At 43.9% G+C, this 27,621-nt stretch overlaps 1 protein-coding gene across 1 annotated transcript in view; it reads right to left on the bottom strand.

Annotated features, from left to right (window-relative positions):
* vash2 (vasohibin 2) overlaps positions 1-27,621 on the bottom strand; it is a 105,547-nt gene that overhangs the window by 71,564 nt on the left and 6,362 nt on the right. Inside the window, exons 2-3 of the mRNA XM_033025323.1 lie at positions 10,336-10,424; positions 7,573-7,629 (exon numbers count right to left, since the gene is read on the bottom strand). Of these exons, the coding sequence (XP_032881214.1) occupies positions 7,573-7,629; positions 10,336-10,424 (146 nt within the window). The remainder of the gene's footprint in view (positions 1-7,572; positions 7,630-10,335; positions 10,425-27,621) is intronic.

Genomic DNA, 27,621 nt, shown 5'->3' with positions numbered 1-27,621 from the left:
ACATGAAAACCACTATCATTCAGCGTGCCCCAGATGCATTTCAGGTTTTAGTTTTAGTTTCATCGATACAGTCCGCACCGACCTGCGATTCCTGCATATTAACACTATCCTACACACACTAGGGATAATTTACACTTATACCAAGCCATTTAACCTATAAACCTGTACATCTTTGGCGGGTGGGAGGAAACCGAAGATCTTGGAGAAAACCCACGCGGTCACGGGGAGAACGTACAAACTCCGTACATGCAGCACCCATAGTTGGGACCGAAGCCGGGTCTCCAGTGCCTCAGGCGTTGTAAGGCAGCAACTCTACCGCTGCACCACAGTGCCGGGGAGTGGGAAGCAACTGAACACCAGCCATTTCTTATGGAAACACTGGTCACATTTGACCCATCCCATTGATTTCTATGAGACAGTGCACCAAGAATCATTGTTAAACTGAACATCAATGTGACCTCGGATTTGTTTATCAGAACAGTGTCAGCGGTAACAACGTGTTCTTTGGTTGATAGTTAATGCATGTTTGCTCGGTTGATTTTTAGTCCTGATCAGATGCAAACATGGTTTATGTTTGACCTGCAGGCATTGGATATCCTACACAGCTCTCATTGTTGCCGCAACAGGTTATAAAATAGAAACAGGTCACCGGTTATCGACATTAAATATTAATTCTGTTTCTCTTTTCAATGAGAAGCTGAGGGTTTCCAACATGTTCTGGGGTTTTTTTTTCCAAATGTCCAGCATCTATAATTACTTTTAAATCTTTAAATTGGCACAACTAAAGACTTTTAACCACCCCACCCCCATGGTACATTACTTCATAGCTTAAATGCTATTAAATAAGACTTGAATCTTTATTTACATATCAACTAGATTTACACTCCTGGGCTTGTATAATGTAAATATAATACAAAATGTCCTGAAAAACCTGTTCTTATACAATAGCCAATCAACCAAATTACTACAATAACAGTATAGACGCTGGGAGGTCATGTTGCAGTTGTATAAGACGTTAGTGAGGCCGCTTTTAGAATATTGTGTTCAGTTCTGGGCACCATGTTATAGAAAAGATGCTGTCAAGCTGGAAAGGTTACAGAGAAGATTTACAAGGCTAAAGGGACTGAGCTGCAGGGAACGGTTGAGTAGGCTGGGACTCTATTCCTTTGAGCGCAGGAGGATGGAGGGCGATCTTATTCAGGTGTATAAAATCATGAGAGGAATAGATCAGGTAGATGCACGGTTTCTTGCCCAGGGTAGGTGAATCGAGGACCAGAGAACATAGGTTCAAGTTGAAGGGGATAAAATTTAATAGGAATCTGAGCAGTGACCTTTTCACACAAAGGGTGGTGGGTGTATGGAACAAGCTGCCAGAGGAGGTAGTTGAGGCAGGGACTATCCCAGCATTTAAGAAACAGTTAGACGGGTACATGGCTAGGACAAGTTTGGAGGGATATGGACCAAATGCGGGCAGGTGGGGCTAGCGTAGCTGGGGCATGTTGGCCAACGTGGGTAAGTTGGGCCAAAGGGCCTGTTTCCACACTGCATCACACTATGACTCTATGAACACCATAGGAGATCTGCTATGTTTTGAATAAATTCTGATCTTTATTCACATGTGCTGGGATTCACAATTTTGTCATAGTGTAGTATTTAAAGACACAAGGTTAATTTTGACTTTATCACAAGGTCAAATCAAAATTGTGCATTTTATACTATCGACCAAAATTATCATTTCCCGACACAAAGAACTGTGGATGCTGGTTTACAAAAAAAGTAATAGAGTGCTGGAGTAACTCAGCAAGTCGGACAGCGTCTTTGAAAGTCATGGATAGGTGATGTTGCAGGTTGGGACCTTCTTCAGAGTCTCCTCCAAAAAATGCTGCCTGATCTACTGAGTTACTACAGCACCATGTGTCTTTTTTTTTATCATTATCGGCATTGGACCAAGAACAGAAGAGTCATCAAATGTTGGAACAGATGTTGTATAAGCTTGCAGGGCCGAGGGTTAATCCACACCCACTCTCCAGAGCAACGTTTCCCAACTTCTGCCCTGCTGCAGGAGGTGGTGGCCTTGTCAGAATGAAATATCTTACTACATTAAAGTGATAAAAGTGAACTGAAAAAATAAATCATGACCCCTAATGTATAACAGATAATGGTGAGGCCAAAGGCATACAAGGGTTTCAGAGGTTATGGGAAGAAGGCAAGAGAATGTGATTAGGAGGGAGAGATAGATCAACCATGATTGAATGGTGGAGTAGACTTGATGGGCTGATTGGCCTAATTCGGCTCTTATCACATGATCTTATGATACGCTATTATGTTATGGTTTATAATGGGACAGAAACATTAAATGAGGGCAATTGCATGCTCTAAATCAGGGGTCGGCATCCTTGTTCTGCATAGGGGCCAGGACACGTCTGTGAACGGATGGCGGGCCACATCTATCACATGTACACATGGATCCCACCCCTTCGAGGACGCCACTCATACTCACTCGTTCCCGGCCTATTGACAACCCCGATCCCGACCAAAGATCATCGAGCGGATTTTTGATCCCGACAGTGAAGCCCAGACACAGAAGGTGCGCGGCCGTGCCGGCGGCTTTGCGCAGGATGCGGTACAGCCAGAGCTCGGCGTTGCATTGCAGGCGTTCCATTGCAGGCCTACTTGCATCCTTGCGTCACCGCGCCTGGGCGCCACGGCCTCGGGCCTGGGAGGTTCCGGAGATGATGGAAGTCTGCGGGCCAGATAATTATGGGAAAAGAAATACGCCTGCGGGCCGGGTGATTTCAGGGTAGGGGCCGCATTCGGCCCGGGGGCCATAGGTTGCTGACCCCTGCTCTAAATAGACGCAAGAGTCTGCAGATGATGGAAGCCCTGTGGTTTCCAGTGATCACGGTTCAATCCCAATATTGTACGATATTGTGTCTGTGTAACTTATACATTCTTCCTATGACCATGTGAGTTTCCTTTCATTGCTGTGGTTTCCTCAGACATCCTAAAGATGTGCTGGTAGGTGAATCAACTACAAAAGTCACCCATCGGTACAGCTAATTTGGAAAATAACCAAACAGGAGCATTAATGTACATGTGAGAAAGAATAAAATGCAAGGAGAAGGCATGAGACTGGCAGGCTTGCTCTGCTGGAAGCCAGCATCAACTTGATGAACTGAATGGCGTTGTGTTGTAAGAAATAGATAACAATTGAATAGTGAAAAGTCACTGTGTAAGAAGGAACTGCAGATGCTGGTTTAAACCGAAGATAAACACAAATAGCTGAACTCAGCGGGACAGGGAGCATCTCTTTAGAAAAGGAATGGGTCACGTTTTGGGTCGCGACCCTTGCAAGGTCACTGCCAGTCAACCTCCCTGGCACTGATATTTTATGTGAGGTGTCCCGTTACTTCAGGTAATTCTTAATGAAGATGAGAAAACTGTAAAATCTTGACACAGATTTGCTATCTCTCTTGAACCCCTCTTTCTTTCTCAATCTGGTTTGCCTTTTCTACCTGATCTTGTTATTGCAATCTGATTCGCTACATGTTCTTCACTCTCAGTTGTTGTGTCATTAATTTCACGATCCATCCACCCTGAATAGCAGTAGAGCTACTGCTTTACAGCACCGGAGACCCGGGTTTGACCCCGACTACAGGTGCTAGCTGTACCTTCTCCCCATGCGTGGGGTTTTTTTCCCCCAAGATCTTCGGTTTCCTCCCACACTCCAAAGACGTACAGGTTTGTAGGTTAATTCGCTTGGTATAAATATAAATTGTCCCTAGTGTTTGCAGGGTAGTGTTAATGTTAATTTGGTGCTAGTGGTGCGGACTCGGTGGGCCGAAGGGCCTGGTCTCCCTGTTTTCATTTTCAGGAACATGCGTCACAAAATAAACTGGGAACATTTACTCAAAATCATTCCGTCCACTGCAAAACAGAGCTATGGGGGGGGGGGGGGTGTTGATTGGAAAATGAGTGGATAAAAGCCAAAGATAAAAAGACAACTGGTTGCCAATGCTGTTCCCACATTATTTGAAGCCCTTAATCAGAAAAGTTCTGCCTGGTTCATTTCGATGATTTTATTTGGTTTACAGAGGTTCCATCTTAAACTAAAACTTCTGGAGGCTTCAGGAACAGGGCTGTTCATGAAGGTGTATCTGGTACCTTCTCCCAGAGTTAGAGTAGAAATACACCGGGCAGGTCAGAGAACTGTTCAAAAGGGAACTGCAGATGCTGGAATATCGAAGGTACACAAAATTGCTGGGGAAACTCAGCGGGTGCAGCAGCATCTATGGAGCGAAGGAAATAGGCGACGTTTCGGGCCGAAACCCTTCTTCAGAGAACTGTTGTGGAAGCAGATAATGACTTATATTGTACTTGGTCACTAGGATTAGGATATCTGTATCAAGGATTTACAGCACACATTCTTTCACCATTCCTTTGAACACTTGCATGCTTTGTTAAATCTGTTTTTCAGCTTCCCTATTAGGAGAGATGGTTTGATTACATTTTCACCGTGGAGCTAAAGCACAAAATGTGTTCAATTAAAACACAGAAAATGTAACATTGGCTAATCATTATTCAGGAGTTAATAAACATATTTCGTCTATTTTAAAAATAGCAATGATGTAATTCAGCAGGCAGCTCAAACTATCTCTGCTTCTCTGCTAATTTGTACTAAATGTAGAAATGTCATAAAACTGCAGAATATATCATTGATAACAATATTAGTTGGCTGGGATGATTATTTAATATGACAGAACAAGAAAGCATTTTTTGTTCTATACACAACTTGTGTTACAACTTCATCTTTTCTCACACACACTCACAAAAGGTCAGGGACTCAGGATGGGTCTGTGATGAATCAGTATTTCTCTTCAAAGTTATATGGGGTTATCAGGCAATGAAATGTTACATTTCCACTGTTCTCAACGATTAAAGGCCGATGTGACACAAAACGCCTGTGAAAGTACATTATCTATTTGATGGCTGAATAAAACAATTATAGTTATTGCAATGCATGCATTTATGAATTAATCTGACTCGTGAACCAGATTGAAAATTAACTAGGCATTTGTTCTTCCAGCCATTATATGATTTTGATCTGAGCAAGAGTCCCAGCACGATTACATTAAAATCCTATTAAAATCAACGTCTGCAGTAAGATGCTGCAGATGTTCTACCAATCATTGGTGGCCAGTGCCATCTTCTTTGCTGTCGTGTGCCGGGGTAGCAGGGCGAAGGCCGCGGACGCTAACAGAATTAATAAGCTCATCAGGAAGGCTGGCTCCGTCCTGGAGGTGGAGTTGGATTCACTGGAGAAGATCTTGGAGGGAAGGATGCTCCTCAAACTGCGGAACATCTTGGACAATAGAGGTCACCCCTTCCATGACACAATGGTCAACCTGAGGAGCACCTTCAGCAACAGACTGGTTCCACCAAGATGCAGCACAGAATGGCACCGGAGATCCTTTTTCCCTGTGGCGATCAAACTGTACAACTCCTCCCCCTTCTGTCGTGGGGTAGACGGACTCCTCTTCCTTCTGCCCCCGCCTCCCCAATCTTTGCACATCCCCAAACCTGGACTTTCCACTCGGCACTTTAATTTCATGTTTCACGTATCTTGTGTTTTATGACTGTTGGCAGACCAATTTCCCTCCTGGGATAAATAAAGTTCTATCGTATTGTATGGCACAGTGGAACGCCGTCTAAAAGGTTGGTGCACGTAGAAATTCTCATCACAGTGAAAAATTACCAAGACAGATGTGTACAGCAATTCATTCTTCCCGCACACAATTAAAGCATGGAATAGTCTTCACCCTACCATAGTTACTCAACCAGATGCAACTAAATTCAAGGTAGCTCTTCTTCTCCAAGAATCTATTTTTGCTTAAGTCCACCCTCCGCCACCTCCAGTTTAAATTCCATTTGGAATATTTTGGAGGACCAAGAACCATGAACAAGAACATAAAGCACTTGGATGTGCACCTGACAAACTATGAAGTGCTGGGATGTTGGATTAAGCTGGGAAGTTCATTCAACCAGTACGACCATGATGGCCCCCTTTTGTGTTGCGACATTTCTGCAATTCTATTGTTGAAAAAAAACCCTCTACTTTTAATAATGTTACTTCCAAGTAGCTGCAGATATTAAAATTTAATAGTATGTATAACTTTAAGATGGGACAAAATTATATTTCTCAGCTCTAATCGCTTATGACTTATGATCTAATATGCTTCATATGCAGACAGCACTCACTCCCGAATCTCTGCATGCATGGACAAAGAAACTCAACCAATACCACACAATAATTAATCACCCACAACTGCCATTTAAAAGCATAAGGACTTCTCTTTCAGCTTTGCAATTTTCAAAATCATTAATACCCACATTGGAAATCAAAACACAAGAAGGTATGGTTAGCCAATGCAATTTTTAACCTGGATTACATTTTGCATGGTTCTATTAGATTTATTTCCATTTGGCGTAGCATTCAAGTGGAAAGAATTGTAGCTGTGATGACAACAGAACTCTCGTGACAAAAACATGCCAGAACATGTTGAAATTAACAAAGCCATTGTTCATCGTAATTTCTGCAGCTAAGCTTGCACTCAACCATGTCTCTGGTTTTGCTAACTCTGCATTCAGAAATCAATTGCTGTAACAAAAATGTTATAAGTCCTTCTGTAGGCAACCAAAGTGCAAAAATCTAATTAATATTTTATATTTAAATCTATTTATTAAGGATCTGCTGGCGTGGAACAAGTGAAAGGAAGCTGGAATTTACTTGTTTACTGCAGGGGCACAGTTACAGCTTGTACATTGCTGAGCTGTAACTGTTTAGATCATGGGCTTGATGCACAGAAATTGGCAAGTACTCTGGCATTATGAATTAGTCTCACACAAGGCAATACCTTTCCTTGGAGGGCTATCACAGTGCATAGCACACAATAGGATCCAGGTAAGACCAGGGGAATGGCTGGGGTCCGGAAAGGGACCCTAAGCAGCTGAAGATGACAGGGAGAGGAGTCATGAGAATGAGGAAGGGAGTTGAAGGCTGGTTTACAGAGAGAAAGCTTAAGGGGGCATGAAAGAAGGCTCAGTACACGGATCGATTGTTCTTCTAGTTCTGGTAGTTGGGAGTGGAGATAGAAGTGCCCGTGATTGCTAGTTGTGGTGGGGAGGGAGCAGCAGTGGGAACCTGGCTAGGTACAGTGTGTACAATTCAAATGAGACAAGGAGGGAATGCATGGGCGGTTCATTTGAAGTTCTAAGCGCGTGGATCGCCATCGAGTAAATAACTTACAGCAGATCAACCCAAATGGAGTTCTCAGCTACAGACTGCAACCCCAATTACCCTTTGCAATATATTTTTCATACCAGTTGATGCATATACCACAAGGAAATACAGTATTTCTAAATGGCTTGCTTTAACAATTCCAATTCAAACATAGTTTTTTTTCTGCACAGTTAAAAATAAATAGTCACATTGCACTAAATCATCAAACTCTTGTTAAGCCTCAAATTGTATTGAATTCTGCTTCTTGGCAGGAAAACCAGGCAGGCACTTACCAACTCAAAGGTCTGATTTTCTTAATTTCAAAGAACTGAGTTCCAGTGTGATTGTATCTGTCATTTATTAAGCTAAGGAAATGGCACGTTCTGGGTCTTCTCAGAGACAGATGTGAAACATCAAATATTATTTAAGCTTCTTTTACAGTTATATCTCACCAAAGCTATTCTTCAAGTTATAAATGATTTTGAGAATTTTAAGATTCTACACTAATCTGTTGCAAGACAAATAAAAATCAAAAATGAAACATAAGTACAACAGCTGTTCTGCAGAAGATTTGCATGGTATTTTTTTTTTAAACTGAAACCTCATGGAAATTTATTGTGATCTGTGCAGCACCGAATCCTTTGTAGAAAGAAATAACTGTCAAAAATAATTACATATTTGCAAACTGTGCATTGCTATACAGCCATGCGTTGGAGCTTTCTTCTCTACATAATTTAAACTGAGATCAGCCTGACACTGAAGTCTCCCAGCACACATACAGATAAACAGTGTTGATTATTAAAAACTAAGCAGGATCCCTTGGCAACAGACTTTAAGATGGCAAGAAGGAAATGTTCATGCAGCTGGAACAATGGTGCAGCTGGTAGAGCTACTGCCTGGCTGCACTAGAGACCTGGGTTCAATCAATCTCGGGTGCTGTTTAAACATAGTTTGTATGTTTGCCCTGTGAACAATTAGATTTCCTTTGGATGTACCGGTTTCATCACACGTTCCAAAGATGTGTGGGTTGGTAGATTAAATGGCCACTGTACATTTTCCCTGGTGCATCAGTGACTGGTAGAATCTGGAGTAGAGAGGGGTGTGAATTAATGAGCATGTAGTATCTGTGTAAGAGAGTTGTTGATGGTAGGCACAGACTCGATGGGCCAAAAGGCTTGTTTCCATGCTATCCTTCTCTCTACAACTCTATCCATTCATTCATCATCATTGAAAACATTAGCGACGCAGTGGTGCTGGTTTCCAACAGGAACGGTGACTGACGCACCACACATCTCTGTCCTCCAGTTCCTGCGGACTTACACTGCTGGACAACTCTATGACAGCTTAAAATGTCACAGTTGATCTGCCAACATTGTTTAGTACGAGTGTCAGGGGTTATGGGGAGAAGACAGGAGAATGGGATTGAGAGTGACAGATAGATCAGCCATGATTGAATGATGGAGTAGAATTCAGGTGAGGTCGGGGGAAGTTCCCCTTGCACGGGTACCATGTAATCCCGTGCTACCAGCTCCATGGTCGGATAGTCAGCGACTAAATCGTCTCCCCCACCTGGTTTTGCCAGGTGAGGAGGGGGCTGTGGACCCCCAGCAGGACCAAAAACAAGACCTGTCAAAGGGAGGATGAGCTTCTAATGAGCCAACGGCCATCCACACTTCAGTAGAAGTTGCAATCACTGTCGTACATAGCAATTGTAAGGAATTATGATAAAGCACACACAGCAAAATCCTATACTTCCAACGGTGAAAGTCCGCAGGAACTGGAGGACAGAGATGTGTGGTGTGTCAGTCACCGTTCCTGTCGGAAACCAGCACTACTACATCGCTAATGTTTTCAACGATAATAATAATAAATAATAAGTAGACTTGATGGGCCGTTGCTAATTCTGCTCCTATAACTTATGAACTGACCAAAACTGGCCCTCTGCTAAACCTCAGTCATTCTCCATACATAGTTGGCTGAAGGATGCTGTGCAGAGATGCTTTAGATGGAAATGATGCAGGCGAGAAAGAAAGGATAGTCCAGTTAATCAGAAAATTAAAATAGAACTTTGCTTTTTTATTAAAATTGAATGAAAATAGTAATGAATTTTAAAATGCACTAGCTGACAAATGCCAACATCTTTTACTCCTTCCCTTAACAAGCAACAAACATTATAAACATCTTAATCAAATGCTAGTTTATTAGTTTGGAAAGATATCTAAAAAAATAATGTAAATACAACCACTGGCTTTCAGAAACTAAATCACATGCTTCATTTAGTCTTCAGAAAAGACAAATGTATTTTGTCAGCTGTTGGTTATTGATATGACTGGTGCTTTAAATATCATAATAACCAGTGAAGACTTAAACCATAGGGGGTACACGGCCTGTGCCCATTTGCAACAATCATTCACGACAGGAAAGCTTAAAAAATGAATCTTTACACTCAAACCTTGAACCATCTGCTAGTTTACAAGATGTGAGACACTCCATCTACATTGAAAAGATGGAGTGTCTCAAACATTTTATGGCTATATAATAACAAATGAGTATATTAAATTAACTTATTTCCTATAATTTAGGCTTTAAAAAAAATAAATGTTCTTGTTATGTTCAAGGAGTCCATGGTTGAACCAAAAAGAAGTCGAACACATTCTTAAGAAGAAGGTCCATAGTAATGAATGCATTAATTCCATCACTTTGTGAAGGGAAGGGTAATTGGCAAATAATTGATAGTCGCAACTGATTTTCAAAGTTACATGGCCTTGTGGAACATTTCTAAGCTGATAATTTCAATATTTTCAAATACATTAAAGACCACTCAAGCACCCAATGTTATTAATTTTAAGTGCTTAAAAGAAACAGAGATAAATGGTCAATAAAAATGAGTAGAATTAAAAAATGGTTGTTGATTAAATTTGAAACTTCAACAAGATGGACTGCACATCAAATCTAACACATAGAATAGCTTTCCATGTTATCCCATGGATTAGCTCCCGAGTACTAATGAGTATCAGAACTAAGATGTTGCTTGACGTTTAATGTAGAAAGGATACTGCAGAAGCTTCATGTAACATTGTACTGTGCGCAGCCACTCTGGCACTGACGTGGACTGCTTGTACTTTGGCAGTAACGGCACTGGAGGCTGAATAACACAAAGGACAGGTGTTAGAGGAGATATAGGTCATGAGATATCTATATCATCCAGTGCAGGTCCCAGCGCAAACTTCTGGCCAGCAAATATTTCCATCCCTTTGCACTGATTTGTTCTTACCTAAAACTCTTATGAAACAAAAAAGGTAAAATTGTGAAGAAATTGGGCATCACAAATAACAATATCAGAATTGAATATGATCCATAAAATGAGTACCTGTATTGAAAGATTGATTTGTAGCGTTCAGGTTTCCATACTTCATTACCCCAAATACAAAGGAAGGGAGATTTTGGGTTCAATAGCAAGGCAATCCATTGTCTCTGAGATTGCAGTGTTGTACCTCACATAGGGCACCAATTCTAATGGGCGGTACATTGATGCAGTGGTATAGTTGCTCTTAGAGCCACTGGGGTTGATCCTGACTACAAGTGCTGATTGTACGCAGTTTGTACATTCTCCCCGTTACCACGAGGGTTTTCTCCCGGTGCTCCAGTCTACTCCCACATTCCAAAGACGTGCAGGTTTGTAGGTGAATTGGCTTCTGTAAAGTGTTGCTAGCGGGTAGGATAGAACCAGCGTAGGGGTGATCACTGGTCGGCATGGACTTGGAAGACGGAAAGGGCCCGTTTCCTCGCTGTATCACTAAACAACACTAATTATTGTATGTACACAAAAAAGCTGGAGAAACTCAGTGGGTGCAGCAGCATTTTTGGAGCGAAGGAAATAGGCAACATTTCGGCCCGAAACGTTGCCTATTTCCTTCGCTCCATAGATGCTGCTGCACCCGCTGAGTTTCTCCAGCTTTTTTGTGTACCTTCGATTTTCCAGCATCTGCAGTTCCTTCTTAAACACTAATTATTGTATTACTGGAATGGTAACAGTTAGAATATATTATTAGATATGCCAGTTCTTTAAATAACATGAATTCATGTGCTCTCTTTTAAATTGTTAGAATGTTGGGAGGAATATGTTGCACATGTCTCTGCAGAAATATGCCACACTGTTCTGCTCACTCTACATTACATGGGTTTTTTTTAAATGACATCTGCCGAGTGGAATGCCTTCCTTTTTTAATAAATGCATATTTTTGCATTCTTACCTTGAAGGGATGTTTGCCTGCAATGTAAGGTGTCAAGACGTATGGGCTCAATCATGAGGAGATACTTCCTGTTAATCTACAGATCAAGTGACCACTCAGAATCACAATCAAACTCAAAACAACTGCACAGAATTCCAATCTCATCCAATGGGAGGCGAACAAAGAGAATCACCATGCATGGATTTTGAGACAATGAAATTGTGGTTCCTTCTTTCTCGGAGATCAGGAAGTGAGGAATGCAAAGCAAGGTCCCAGAGAGCCTCTTTGAAGTTGTGCTGCTGAATGCTGTTGAAGGCTTAACTTGTAAAATGAAAACACATTGACCTAACAATTGATCTGTGGAACATCCAAAGTTCAGCAAACCACAGACTCAAAGGTCACGTTAACTAGGTTAATACCAGTCATTAATAGGTAATGGGCATGTTTGGTGCAATAATTCAGTGCATAACAAGGATGTTTATTTGGCATCTACAAAGGAAATATAAAGCACAACATTTGCTTCTGGCACTTTTATCTACGCTGCTCTGAACCACCATAGGCACTGTTCACTCACAAAAGAAACAACTCTTACATAACAATGAAGGTTCAAGTTAAATGTTATGCAGATGTATACACAAACTGCTCTTGCAGGCTCTGGCAGAGTATAATTCAGCTCACCACCAAACACACTTTAAACATCGCGGCCCCAACTGGTAAAACACTCACTTCACTACCAGGCAATTTCAACACATTTCCTCTCAAAGATTAATTGGTCAGGCATTTCGGAAGATACTATGCAAAAAAGAGAAGTGGTTCATCAATTCAACAGGTCAAGAGTTGATTAACAGACAGGAGAAATAAATGAACTAAACCAATTGGCAGAGAGGTGCCCTTTATCAGCACTTTCTGAGCAACATCTATGCATCCATAACCTTTGGAAACCACAAAGGCCCTCAATGCTCTGAAAAGCAAAACAAAACTGCATCTCCACATTCTCTGAACCCTTGCTGGATGTCTCTGCAGAAGTATGCCACGCTGTTCTGCTCACTCTACATTACATGGGGTTTTTTAAATGACATCTGCCGAGTGGAATGCCTTCCTTTTTTAATAAATGCATATTTTTGCATTCTTGCCTTGAAGGGATGTTTGCCTGCAATGTAAGGTGTCAAGACGTATGGGCTCAATCATGAGGAGATACTTCCTGTTAATCTACAGATCAAGTGACCACTCAGAATCACAATCAAACTCAAAACAACTGCACAGGATGTTTGCCTGCAATGTAAGGTGTCAAGACGTATGGGCTTTTAGAAGAAGGCCCTCCGTTCAGTTCCTGAAAATTTCCTGCCGTATGCACAGTTTGCAAAGTGGCTGCTACCAGACTGAATAAATCTGACCTCTGATGAACAGATCCTTCAAATTTGTGAACCCCCAATTACAGGCTTACCTACAGCCTTGACAGATTGTCAGGATTGAGGGCCTGAGCTATAAGGAGATGTTGAGCAGGCTGGGGAGTTATTCCTAGGGAGTACAGATGTGGTGTGTTTTGTGTGTAGTGTTTGTTTTTTGAGTATGTGTGTACGTGTATATATACATATATATATATGTATACACACTGAATTTTTTTTTCTCTCGCTCGTTTATCATATTGTTTACAATGTGCTATGTTTACATATTCTGCTGTGCTGCAGCAAGTAATAATTTCATTGTTCTAGCTGGGACATATGACAATAAAACACTCTTGACTTGATCTTACAGAGGTGTATGAAATCATGAGGGGAATATATATTGTGAATGCACCCAGAGTAGTAGAGTGGAAGGACCAGAGGACATAGGTTTAATGTGAGAGGGGAAAGATTTAATAGGAACCTGAGGGGCAACATTTTTTGAATGCAAAGAGTGGTGGGTATATGGAACGAGCTGCTGGAGGAGGTAGATACATGGATAGGTTATGTTGGGAGCGTTGCGGGCCAAATGCGGGCAGTGTAGATGGGGCATATTCATCAGCATGGGCAAGTTGGGCTTTAATTTAGAGATACAGCACGGAAACAGGCCCTTCAGCCCACCGGGTCCGCACCGACCAGCAATCCCCGCATATTAACACCATCCTACACCCACTAGGGACAATTTTTACATTTACCAAGCCAATTAACCTACAAACCTGTACGTCTTTGGAGTGTGGGAGGAAACAGAAGATCTTGGAGAAAACCCACGCAGGTCACAGGGAGAACGTACAAACTCCGTACAGACAGCACCTGTAGTCGGGATCGAACCCGGGTCTCCGGCGCTGCAGTCGTACTAAGGCAGCAACTCTACCACTGCGCCATTGTGATTCTATGACTCTCTATGACTTTATAACTTAAGAATGTATCAATTGATTTTTCCAGCTTCTGAGCGATTACAAATAATCCATTAGAGTCAACTGTTTCATTTCTAGGTAGGTTGCAAGTTGCTCGTGGTGGTACTGATACTTCCTCTAGGATTGGTGCTGTAAACGTCTCTCCCCTTAGTGATCAATAGGACAGTGCAACATCTTTCTTTTATTCTGCACAGCGCATCGTCATGCCGTACAGTTTTTAAAAGTGGTACGAACCAAAATAACGTAAGCCATAAATAAAAATAGAAAACATTGGAAACATTCAGCAGGTCAGGCAGTATATGTGGAAAGAGAAAAAGAGTGAATGTTTCTGGTTGAACTACACCTGTTTGGGAAAGAGGAGGGGTGGGAAAGACAAGAAAGGATTGAACTCAATTCCCCCGAAGGTAAAACAAGACGAGTGCTAAAGGAAAACAAATTACATTCCATCACGCTGCATCATTTAGCGGCGTGTTCACTTAGTTGAAAGTGTTCACATAATTATATAGATGCACTCAAACAGGATGAACGCTGAGAATGTTGCACAATTAAAAGGAATAGTCAGAAAAAACGAATGTTTCTCCGTTCGCATCCTGCCAAACCTGATATTATGATTTTGGCATCTAAAGTAGGATTGAACGGTCTACACTACATTACTTCAATTTCTCATGGAGTTTTCTGTCCTAGGTCTCCTCCATTGTCAGAGTGAGGCTAAACGCAAATTGGAGGAACAGCATCTCATATTTCGCTTGTGCAGCTTACAGCCCTGTGGCATGAATATTGATTTATCTCACTTCAGGTAGCCCCGGCATTCCCTCTCTCTCTATCCCTTCCCCCACCCAAGTCGCACTAGCTTCTCATTTTCACCCTATAAACAGCTAACAATGGCCCGTTTCCTTTATCATCATTACTTTTTTGCATATCTTTCATCCATTGTTCTATATCTCTCCACATCACCATCTATATCTCTCGTTTCCCTTATCCCTAACCAGTCTGAAGCAAAGATTCTATAGATCAAGATAGACCACTCCTGCTACATGCAATGGGCTGACGTGTAGTACGCAACGGAGCGGAACATGGGTCTTTTTTGCATCCATTTCCGTAACCGGACACGGACCCGACCCGACTCGCAGTGTAATCAACATTGCGGAGGAACAGTTTGTGTTAATAAATTAAAATTCTGAAAATGAGAAGATTTTTACCAAATAACTTTTATTTTTACGAGGATGAATAGAATAGTTTCTTTATTGTCATTGTAACATGAACCATGTACAACGAAATTGTAAAATGTCAGCCAGTCAGTGCACCATTCAAACATTTCTAAAAGCTAACGATACATACAAGGTAAAATATTTAAAAAAAGATAAACAACTAAAATAAATATCATAAAAAAATAGCACGCATAAACACCCAGCCCTACATCCTTCTGTCGATTTCACAGTCTCTTAGTATGTATCGACCCTGCGTTACTTGGCGGCTACATTTAGATGGTTCCGTAACCGGCTTCCGTCTCCACACTATTATCCTTTGGGATCTTTGGTGCGGAGACGGAAGCCGGTTACGGAAATGGGGCCGAAAATTACCCATGAATCTGCCCATGACCGTACTACGCCTTTTTCGTCGAGTGGACTATCTTGCACGCTATAGGATCTTTGGTCTGAAGAAGGGTCTCAACCCAAAACTTCACCCATTCCTTCTTTCCAGAGATGCTGCCTGTCCCGCTGAGTTACTCCAGCTTTTTGTGTCTATCTTTGGTTTAAACCAGCATCTGCAGTTTCTTCCTACACATCCTGCTAACCTCTTCTGACTCATATTGCTGTACATGCAGGCAATGTTTGTTCAGTATCATTCCTCCCTGTTGACACACCAAACATAAATTCTCATTTGATAAAAAGCTCACAAAATGTCCAAGCTTCAGATATATTCTTGTGCAACTAATTTGCATAACTCAACTTCCATTCTTGGTTTCAGGGGGGGGGGGAATAAAAACCTTCATCTTCAGTTATCTTTTCCTCTGTTGCTGACAACAGTAACTTCATCAAGATTACCTAGATTCAGCGGACAGTCCAAATAAGTTGGAAAAGAAAGGCTGGTTGATAAAAAGAGTGAATTCATAACGGAAACCTTGCAGACAGGTGATCATTAGGATAAATACCACGGACATGTATCTGCATGAATTAATAGAAGGTGCTGTAAAAAGCCAGGTGCTCGTACTAACAATAGGAATGCTTTAAAAAAAATAATCAAACAAGACTAGAAAACGTGATAAATCGTCGCTAATATTGCAAAAGAAAATAATTGGCCCACATTTTGTTGGGAATCGCCTGCTGTTCAGAAATGAACCAAGAGCATTTCTCAGGGTCAAAAGCTGATAAGCTTCAGGATTCCCATGTCACCATGAGGTTTGCTTAACCCAGGTGTTTTGTTACATGTCTCTGTTTTCCTCTCAATCTCTCTAACTTCCCTCATCATCAGCCATGGCAACCTTGGCTTCTGTCCTATCCATCCCTCCCCCACTCAATACTAACTTGCTTTCTCACCTTTCCCAATTCCGATGAAGAGCTTTCAGTCAGAATCATTAACTCTTGTGCTACTTCCACAGTTGACGCCCGACTTGCTGAATGTTTTCAATATTTTTTCTTTTATTGGTGGTTTACACAATAATCTATATTACTAAATCTCTGTTCTTGACCGCTTTTGGCCTTCTGTGCTGCGATTTCCGAGAGAACGACGCCACCTACGGCCGTCATTTTTGGCCACCTCGCTCAGAGCCCCCCTCCGCTGCATGTGTGCCGAGGATTTTTCCCGTCGATTAATAATTACGGAGATATTAATGTTTTTACAAAATTCCCCATTCTCTCTGCTGCCCCTGCTGGAGGGAGGGGGAGGGACTATAAAACCAGGAAGTGGTGTGCCTCAATCAGTCTCTGATCAAGATGGAGCTCTGTCAATTAGTCTCTGTCACTCTGAGCTCTGAATGACACTGAACAAATTTCTTCACACCTGTGAGTAAGTACCCTTAATGTGGTTTGAAAATGAAAATATGGTTAGTTTGAAATAAAAAAGCACTGCCTGCAAATGGTTGTTTGGGGGGTTTGGGTTGAAGTAAAAAGGCACTCTCTTTCTCTCTCCCCCTCTCTCTCCCCACCTCTCTCTCCCTATCCCTCTCTCTCTATTCTCTTCCTCTCTTCCTCTCTCTCCTCCCCCTCTCCCCCCTCTCTCCCCCCCCCCTCCCCCCCCCCTCCCCTCCCCTCTCCCCTCCCCTCTCCCCCCTCCCTCTCCCCCCTCTCCTCCCTTCCCCCCCTCCCCTTCTCCCCCTCCTCCCCTCCGCTCCTCTCCCCCCCCCCCTCTCCCCCCTCTCCCCCCCCCCCCCCCCCCACCCCCTCCCCCTCCCCTCTCCCCCCCTCCTCTCCCCCCTCCCCCCCCCCCCTCTCCCTCCCCCCCTCCCCCTCCCCCCCCCTCTCTCCCCCCCCTCTCTCTCCCCTCCTCCCCTCCCCCCTCCCCCCCCCTCCCCTCACCCCCCTCCCCTCCACCCCCCCTACCCCTTTCCCTCCACCCTCCCCCTCCCTGCTCCCCACCTCTCAGCACACCCTCTCTCCCCCTCTCTCCTCCCCCCTCTCTCTCTCTCTCCTCCTCACTTCCATCCTCTCCCCCACCCTCCCTCCCCTAAATCCCCTCCCCTCCACACCCCCTACCCTCCCCTCCACCCTCCCTGCTCCTTGATATAATATCAAGGGGGGTAATTAGCGTAAGTGCTGGGGGGGGGGGGGAGGAGATAGTTAGGGTGTGTGACGCTGCATGCCGCCTTCCCCCCCCCCCCCCCCCCCCACAACCGCACGTTGGGGGAACAGACCCAACGGGTCTGCACTTGGTCTAGTATTATATAATACTGAGGACTTGAGAAACTGTACCACATGACCAGCCACCCTCCAGAATAGAAACAAAATGTTATTGTGTCCCATTAGTCACAAGGGGAGAGAATCTTACCAAACCATAAAACTCTCAGATGCAACCCTGTATTAGAAGTATTAGAACCATCGCAACCAATCGAGAAACAAAACAGTTGACTCTTATCAATAGTTTTATTCACTCGGAGCAGGGAGAATCATTTGATACATTCATAAGATCAAGAGTATTTCATTGTCCTACGTCCCGAAATGGACCCTGAACCTGAACATTGCAGTTGTGTAGGAAGGAACTGCAGATGCTGGTTTAAACCGAAGATAGACAGAAAATGCTGAGTAACTCAGCGGGCCAGGCAGCATCTCTGGAGAGAAGGAATGGGTAACGCTGAAGAAGGGTCTCGACCCCAAAATGTTACCACTCCTTTTCCCCAGAGATGCTGCCTGGCCCGCTGTTACTCCAGCATATTGTGTCTATCTATGGGCATTTACAGTTTTCAATCGCCTATACCTTCTTACCTTAACAAGGCTGTTGGCAGATAATTGGACGACTCATTCATCAGAGAGTAGATGTGAACAATTTGGGAGCCCTACCCAAGGAGTGGTTAGAACAGTTAACAAGAGCTATCCAAAGCCATACATCTCCAGAGATGCTGCCTGTCCCGCTCAGTCACTCCAGCATTTTGTGTCTGCCATACACAAAATATTGGGTGACCAACATAACGGTAAGATAAAGGCAGAACAGGGAGAATACAGCCAAAGTCATTTCGTTGTTGTAAGCGTGTTGTAAGGTGACAACATAAGCAGCTGGAAATACCTGCCCTGTGTCTGGGAGAACAAATGCATAATGCAGACTAGAAACATTATTCTGGCAAATAGTGCACAAGATCACAGAGTCCACAGATGTGCAGCAATGGAGACTTAAGGGCCCGTCCCACGGGCATGCGACTCCATGCGGCAAGCGTGACCTAAAGGGCCGTTCCCACCAGCATGCGACAAACGCGACCTAACGTGGTCGCTTGTTGTGCGGAGCTGGTCCCGACATCGCGCGGGGCTCCGAAAAACTGACCGCGTTCAAAAATTCTGCGCAGCAACGGCCCGCAGACGCATTGAGGCCGTACGTCACGCGCTAACTTCCCGCGGACTTCGTTCGCACTTCATGTCACTCACTTGACCTCCGCGCGGCCCCCGCTTCTGGTTAGGTCGCGCTTGCCGCATGCAGGCGCATGCTGGTGGGACCGGCCCTTTAGGTCGCGCTTGCCGCATGGAATCGCATGCCCGTGGGACAGGCCCTTTAGAGTACCCGTAGAATGCCTGGAGCAAAGGTAGATCCTTTCACTGGAACACCCACCAGAGATTCTAATGCCAAGCTGCTGTTGCAAGGACACTCAGTGGCTTTTCATTCGTCCAAACACCCACGAATCTTACTCAAACTCTCGACATAAGGGAACCCTCTCATTCCACAGATCAATCTGTACCTTGCAGGCTCCAATATAAATAAATCCTTGTTTAGGTGCAGAGACCAAAACTTCACAGACCACTCAATGTGTGGTCTGTACTATTTCATCATGGCTTACATATTTTTGTACTTCACCCCCACATGCTACAAAAGCCATCTGGCAATTTGTCTTCTTGACTGCCTGCTGCACCTCCATTTACTTTCTTCATCTCCTGAATTATCTCTTTGTGCCACGGTATTTATTGATTCCTCGCCATTTACAAGAGTTCTATTTATCCTAATGAGTTCATTGCCATGCATTTTCCCACATGATCCTTTATCTGCCACCTTCCAGTCCACTTCCTGAATCTGCCCGTCTCCTTTTCCCCCTGTACACATCCTCCGCCTTCTTCTGAAGTTCATTTGATTTCTGGATTTGTTTCATACACACAGTTGGATGTATTATGGTCTGCCTTTTTATCCAGGTCCTATAAATTGAGAATAACTGAAGCGTCATAATCGGCCCCTGTGGTAAAAAGGCCCATCAATTTGAAATGACACCATTTCTTTCTACCGTTTTCTTTTAACCTGTCTTTTAACCTCTCTGCGATCCATGCTAATGCGTTACCTCAGAAGTGACCTGGATCCACTTCAAGTGCACCCTTCTCCCACTATCCCAACTTCCACCGGGACAATTCCATCACACAGGAATGTCAGAGGCAGTAGACAGTGGTGGACCAGGTCCGTTCCATCACAGGCACAGCCCTCCCCTTCACTCAAAGCATCTTCACCAGGTGCTCCCTCAAGATGTTGTCATCTATCTGGGCAGCATGGTGGCACAGCGGTAGAGCTACTGCCTTACAGCGCCAGAGACCCGGGATGTTTCGGGTCGAGACCTTTCTTCAGACTGATCAAAGTCTGAAGAACAGTCTCGACCTGAACCGTCACCCATTCCTTCTCTCCAGAGATGCTGCCTGCCCCGCTGAGTTACTCCAGCATTTTGTATCTATCTTCTGTTTAAACCAGCATTTACAGTTCCTTCCTACACATTGAAGAAGGCCAAGTCATTCATAACTATTACCATTAAAACATTTCGATACATTCTATCACAAGCACTTCCGTTGTTTTACACATCCCTCCTGCACCTTCCCTCCTACTGATAAAGTACTTGCATCTTGCTCCTTCACAATTCTGACAGTCACAGACCTGGACTATTGAATGCGTCTCTTTTTACTGGTGCTGCATGAACAGCTGAGTTTTTCAGCAAGTCATGTGGAAGCTAACATTTAGCTTTAAGGTGATTTTGCCAAGGGATAGCTATGGAAGAGTAACAATCAGTACACAAAACAGTGATCTGCAACAATTCGCAACCTTTTTCTTAATAAAAGCATCCTAAGTAACCACAATGAAGCGAAAAATCAAGCAAATATTTACAAAAAACTTCAGGTCTTCAACCTGAACCATTACCTCAAATTATCCTCCCACAAATGCAACCTGGCCTGTTAACTAGTTCCAGCATTTTCTATTTTTGTTCAAGGTCAGAGAATGGGCAAGAAGGTGGTGGATGTAATTATCATGTGGAAACATTGTAACGTTATCCCCATTTACACACACAAAACAGATAGAGTTATATTTAAGGTACACAAAAATGCTGGAGAAACTCAGCGGGTGCAGCAGCATCTATGGAGCGAAGGAAATAGGCAATTTTTGTGTACCTTCGATTTTCCAGCATCTGCAGTTCCTTCTTAAACAGAGTTATATTTAAAGTGATAATAAATTAGGTTGATGTTCAAAGGGAGTCAGGGGATATGTGGAGAAGGCAGGAACGGGGTACTGATTGGGGATGATCAGCTATGATCACATTGAATGGCGGTGCTGGCTCGAAGGGCCAAATGGCCTACTCCTGCACCTACTGTCTATTGAGTCAGGTATTTTTGTGGGGGGGGGAAACAAAGTACTGGAGCAACTCAGCGGGTCAGGCAGCATCACTGGAGGACATGGATAGGCAATGATTTGGTTGGGACCCTTCTTCACATTGACTATAGCGGGGGGGGGGGGGGGGAAGCTGAAACAGAGTTGGGGCTGGACAAAGCCTGGGAAGTGATAGGTGGAGACAGGTAGAGGAGGGGGTTTGATTGGTAATGGGTGGGCAAGAGCCAGAGATGAAAAGACTAATGGGTGCAAGATAAGGAGATAAGGAGAGAAATTAAGCCAGAGAAAGACACACAAGTGGAAGAGCACAGGGTAGAGGAAGGGGGAAGGGGGATGGGATAGTGGGAGAAATGGCTGTACAGCCGGATGGGGCACAGGGACAAAGCCAACACCTCAATGCAGCAAGCAATTAGGACGGCAAACGACAATTTGACAATCACTTCAAGAGGATTTAAATACAGTAATTAAAATTATACAAGGGCTTGGTGAGGGTGCACACAGAACATTATGTATAGCTTTGGACTCCTTGCCTAAATAAAAAAAATGTACCTGTACTTGCTACATAAGTACGGAGAGGCCCGGGGAGCCGTTGGTGCGAGGAGGAGTTACCTGGAGCTGTGAGTATAAAAACAGCGCGGGTCTTGCTTCTACAGAGGCCCGGGGAGCCGTTGGTGCGAGGAGGAGTTACCTGGAGCTGTGAGTATAAAAACAGCGCGGGGCTTGCTTCTACAGAGGCCCGGGGAGCCGTTGGTGCGAGGAGGAGTTACCTGGACCTGTGAGTATAAAAACAGCGCGAGGCTTGCTTCTACAGAGGCCCGGGGAGCCGTTGGTGCGAGGAGGAGTTACCTGGAGCTGTGAGTATAAATACAGCGCGGGGTTTGCTTCTACAGAGGCCCGGGGAGCCGTTGGTGAGAGGAGGAGTTACCTGGAGCTGTAAGTTACCCAAATCTGCAACGTTCCATCTCACTTCCAGAGAAGGATTCTGGTGGAAGCCTCTGATTGGTGGAAGAGGACCAGAGGAAGCAGCTGATTGGCTTGTATCCCGGGTAAGGCTTTATTGTATTCGGATAAGGGGGAGAATGAGAGCCAGGGCAGTTTACTGTTCTGGATGTCAGATGTGGGAGGTCATGGAGTCTGAGTGCCCTCCAGACGTCCACATCTACGCCAGGTGCGTCGAGATGGGGCTCCTAAGGGACCGTGTTAGGAACCTGGAGCAGCAACTCGATGACCTCTGTCTGCTCAGGGAGAGTGAGGAGGTCATAGAAAGGAGTTACAGGGAGGTGGTCACTCCAAGACCACGGGAGACAGAAAACTGGGTCACAGTTAGGAAGGGCAATGGGCAGAGGCAGGGACTGGTGAGTACCCCAGTGGCTGTACACCTTGAAAATAAGTACTCATGTTTGAATAAGGGTGGGGGAGACAGCCTACCTGGGGGCAGCGACAGCTGCCGGGCCTCTGGCACAAAGACCGGTCCTGTTGCTCAGAAGGGTAAGGAAAAGAAGAGGAGGGCAATTGTAATAGGGGACTCTATAGTCAGGGGGTCGGATAGGCGATTCTGTGGACGTAGACAGGAGACCCGGATGGTAGTTTGCCTCCCTGGTGCCAGGGATGTGTCTGAACGGGTCCAATAAATCCTGAAATGGGAAGGAGAGGAGCCTGAGGTTGTGGTACATATAGAAACATAGAAACATAGAAATTAGGTGCAGGAGTAGGCCATTCGGCCCTTCGAGCCTGCACCGCCATTCAATATGATCATGGCTGATCATCCAACTAAGTATCCCGTACCTGCCTTCTCTCCATACCCTCTGATCCCCTTAGCCACAAGGGCCACATCTAACTCCCTCTTAAATATAGCCAATGAACTGGCCTCGACTACCCTCTGTGGCAGAGAGTTCCAGAGTTTCACCACTCTCTGTGTGAAAAAAGTTCTTCTCATCTCGGTTTTAAAGGATTTCCCCCTTATCCTTAAGCTGTGACCCCTTGTCCTGGACTTCCCCACCATCGGGAGCAATCTTCCTGCATCTAGCCTGTCCAACCCCTTAAGAATTTTGTAAGTTTCTATAAGATCCCCTCTCAATCTCCTAAATTCTAGAGAGTATAAACCAAGTCTATCCAGTCTTTCTTCATAAGATAGTCCTGACATCCCAGGAATCAGTCTGGTGAACCTTCTCTGCACTCCCTCTATGGCAATAATGTCCTTCCTCAGATTTGGAGACCAAAACTGTATGCAATACTCCAGGTGTGGTCTCACCAAGACCCTGTACAACTGCAGTAGAACCTCCCTGCTCCTATACTCAAATCCTTTTGCTATGAAAGCTAACATACCATTCGCTTTCTTCACTGCCTGCTGCACCTGCATGCCTACTTTCAATGACTGGTGTACCATGACACCCAGGTCTCGCTGCATCTCCCCTTTTCCTAGTCGGCCACCATTCAGATAATAGTCTGCTTTCCTGTTTTTGCCACCAAAATGGATAACCTCACATTTATCCACATTATACTGCATCAGCCAAACATTAGCCCACTCACCCAGCCTATCCAAGTCACCTTGCAGTCTCCTAGCATCCTCCTCACAGCTAACCCTGCCCCCCCAGCTTAGTGTCATCCGCAAACTTGGAGATATTGCCTTCAATTCCCTCATCCAGATCATTAATATATATTGTAAATAGCTGGGGTCCCAGCACTGAGCCTTGTGGTACCCCACTAGTCACTGCCTGCCATTGTGAAAAGGACCCGTTTACTCTTACTCTTTGCTTCCTGTTTGCCAGCCAGTTCTCTATCCACATCAATACTGAACCCCCAATGCCGTGTGCTTTAAGTTTGTATACTAATCTCTTATGTGGGACCTTGTCGAAAGCCTTCTGGAAGTCCAGATACACCACATCCACTGGTTCTCCCCTATCCACGCTACTAGTTACATCCTCGAAGAATTCTATACGATTCGTCAGACATGATTTACCTTTTGTAAATCCATGCTGACTTTGTCCAATGATTTCACCACTTTCCAAATGTGCTGCTATCCCATCTTTAATAACTGACTCTAGCAGTTTCCCCACTACCGATGTTAGACTAACTGGTCTGTAATTCCCCGTTTTCTCTCTCCCTCCCTTCTTAAAAAGTGACCAACAATAGGTACCAACGACATAGGAAAAAAAAGAGAAGAAGTCCTGAAAGAAGAATTTAGGGAGTTAGGTAGAGAGTTAAGGAGAAGGACTGCAAAGGTAACAATCTCAGGATTACTGCCTGTGCCACGCGACAGTGAGAGTAGGAATGGACCGAGGTGGAGAATAAATGCGTGGATGAGGGACTGGTGCAGTGGGTATGGATTCAAGTTTCTGGATCATTGGGACCTCTTTTGGGGAAGGTGCGACCTGTACAGAAAGGACGGGTTGCACTTGAACTCGAGGGGGACCAATATCCTGGCGGGGAGATTTGCAAAGGCTACTGGGGAGACTTTAAACTAGTATGGTTGGGGGGAGGGACTCAAATTGGGAAAGCTAGCAGTCAGTGTGTAAGGCAGGAGGCAGAGAATGGTAGCACTCTGACCCAAAATGTAGGGGAGAGAGAAGAAAAAGAAAATAAACAGAGAATAAGAGATGGTGGGTTTCTTAAATGTGTATATTTTAATGCTAGGAGCATTGTAAGAAAGGTGGATGAACTTAGAGCCTGGATTGACACCTGGAAGTATGATGTTGTGGCGATCAGTGAAACATGGTTGCAGGAGGGCTGTGATTGGAAACTAAATATTCCAGGATTTCGTTGCTTCAGGTGTGATAGAATTGGAGGGGCAAGAGGTGGAGGTGTTGCATTGCTTATCAGGGAAGATATTACAGCAGTGCTTTGGCAGGATAGATTAGAGGGTTCGTCTAGGGAGGCTATTTGGGTGGAACTGAGAAATGGGAAAGGGGTAGCAACACTTATAGGGGTGTATTATAGACCGCCAAATGGGGAGCGAGAATTGGAAGAGCAAATATGTAAGGAGATTGCAGATATTAGTAGTAAGCACAAGGTAGTGATTGTGGGAGATTTCAATTTTCCACACATAGACTGGGAAACACATTCTGTAAATGGGCTGGATGGGTTGGAGTTTGTAAAATGTGTGCAGGATAGTTTTTTGCAGCAATACATAGAAGTACCTACTAGAGAAGGGGCGGTGCTGGACCTCCTGTTAGGAAATGAGACGGGTCAGGTGGCAGAGGTATGTGTTGGGGAACAGTTCGGGACCAGTGATCACAATACCATTAGTTTCAATATAATTATGGAGAGGGTCAGAACTGGACCTAGGGTTGAGATTTTTGATTGGAGAAAGGCTAACTTTGAGGAGATGCGAAAGGATTTAAAAGGAGTGAATTGGGACAGTTTGTTTTATGGGAAAGATGTGGAAGAGAAATGGAGGACATTTAAAGGTGAAATTTTAAGAGTACAGAATCTTTATGTCCCTGTTAGGTTGAAAGGAAATAGTAAAAATTGGAAAGAGCCATGGTTTTCAAGGGAAATTAGAGTTCGGAAAAAGAGAGAGATCTACAATAATTATAGGCAGCGGAGTAAATGAGGTGCTTGAGGAGTATAAAGAATGTAAAAAGAATCTTAAGAAAGAAATTAGAAAAGCTAAAAGAAGATATGAGGTTGCTTTGGCAAGTAAGGTGAAAGTAAATCCAAAGGGTTTCTACAGCTATATTAATAGCAAAAGGATAACGAGGGATAAAGTTGGTCCATTAGAGAGTCAGAGTGGACAGCTATCTGCAGAGCCAAAAGAGATGGGGGAGATATTGAACAATTTCTTTTCTTCGGTATTCACCAAGGAGAAGGATATTGAATTATGTGAGGTAAGGGAAACAAGTAGAGTAGCTATGGAAACTATGAGGATCAAAGAAGAGGAAGTACTGACACTTTTGAGAAATATAAAAGTGGATAAGTCTCCAGGTCCGGACAGGATATTCCCTAGGACATTGAGGGAAGTTAGTGTAGAAATAGCAGGGGCTATGACAGAAATATTTCAAATGTCATTAGAAGCGGGAATAGTGCCAGAGGATTGGCGTACTGCGCATGTTGTTCCATTGTTTAAAAAGGGGTCTAAGAGTAAACCTAGCAATTATAGACCTGTTAGTTTGACGTCAGTGGTGGGCAAATTAATGGAAAGGATACTTAGAGATAATATATATAAGCATCTGGATAAACAGGGTCTGATTAGGAACAGTCAACATGGATTTGTGCCTGGAAGGTCATGTTTGACTAATCTTCTTGAATTTTTTGAAGAGGTTACTCGGGAAATTGATGAGGGTAAAGCAGTGGATGTTGTATATATGGACTTCAGTAAGGCCTTTGACAAGGTTCCTCACGGAAGGTTGGTTAAGAAGGTTCAATGGTTGGGTATTAATGGTGGAGTAGCAAGATGGATTCAACAGTGGCTGAATGGGAGATGCCAGAGAGTAATGGTGGATGGTTGTTTATCAGGTTGGAGGCCAGTGACTAGTGGGGTGCCACAGGGATCTGTGTTGGGTCCACTGTTGTTTGTCATGTACATCAATGATCTGGATGATGGTGTGGTAAATTGGATTAGTAAGTATGCAGATGATACTAAGATAGGTGGGGTTGTGGATAATGAAGTAGATTTTCAAAGTCTACAGAGAGATTTATGCCGGTTGGAAGAGTGGGCTGAAAGATGGCAGATGGAGTTTAATGCTGATAAGTGTGAGGTGCTACATCTTGGCAGGACAAATCAAAATAGGACGTACATGGTAAATGGTAGGGAATTGAAGAATGCAGGTGAACAGAGGGATCTGGGAATAACTGTGCACAGTTCCCTGAAAGTGGAATCTCATGTAGATAGGGTGGTAAAGAAAGCTTTTGGTGTGCTGGCCTTTATAAATCAGAGCATTGAGTATAGAAGTTGGGATGTAATGTTAAAATTGTACAAGGCATTGGTGAGGCCAATTTTGGAGTATGGTGTACAATTTTGGTCGCCTAATTATAGGAAGGATGTCAACAATATAGAGAGAGTACAGAGGAGATTTACTAGAATGTTGCCTGGGTTTCAGCAACTAAGTTACAGAGAAAGGTTGAACAAGTTAGGGCTTTATTCTTTGGAGCGTAGAAGGTTAAGGGGGGACTTGATAGAGGTCTTTAAAATGATGAGAGGGATAGACAGTTGACGTGGATAAGCTTTTCCCACTGAGAGTAGGGAAGATTCAAACAACGGGACATGACTTGAGAATTAAGGGACAGAAGTTTAGGGGTAACATGAGGGGGAACTTCTTTACTCAGAGAATGGTGGCTGTGTGGAATGAGCTTCCAGTGAAGGTGGTGGAGGCAGGTTCGTTTTTATCATTTAAAAATAAATTGGATAGTTATATGGACGGGAAAGGAATGGAGGGTTATGGTCTGAACGCAGGTGTATGGGACTAGGGGAGAATACGTGTCCGGCACGGACTAGAAGGGTCGAGATGGCCTGTTTCCGTGCTGTAATTGTTATATGGTTATTATAT

This window comes from Amblyraja radiata, chromosome 8 (genome assembly GCF_010909765.2).
Source record: "Amblyraja radiata isolate CabotCenter1 chromosome 8, sAmbRad1.1.pri, whole genome shotgun sequence".
Lineage (NCBI taxonomy): Eukaryota > Metazoa > Chordata > Chondrichthyes > Rajiformes > Rajidae > Amblyraja > Amblyraja radiata.
Note: the sequence above shows the minus strand (reverse complement) of the source record. Positions and strands in the feature narration are given on the sequence as shown.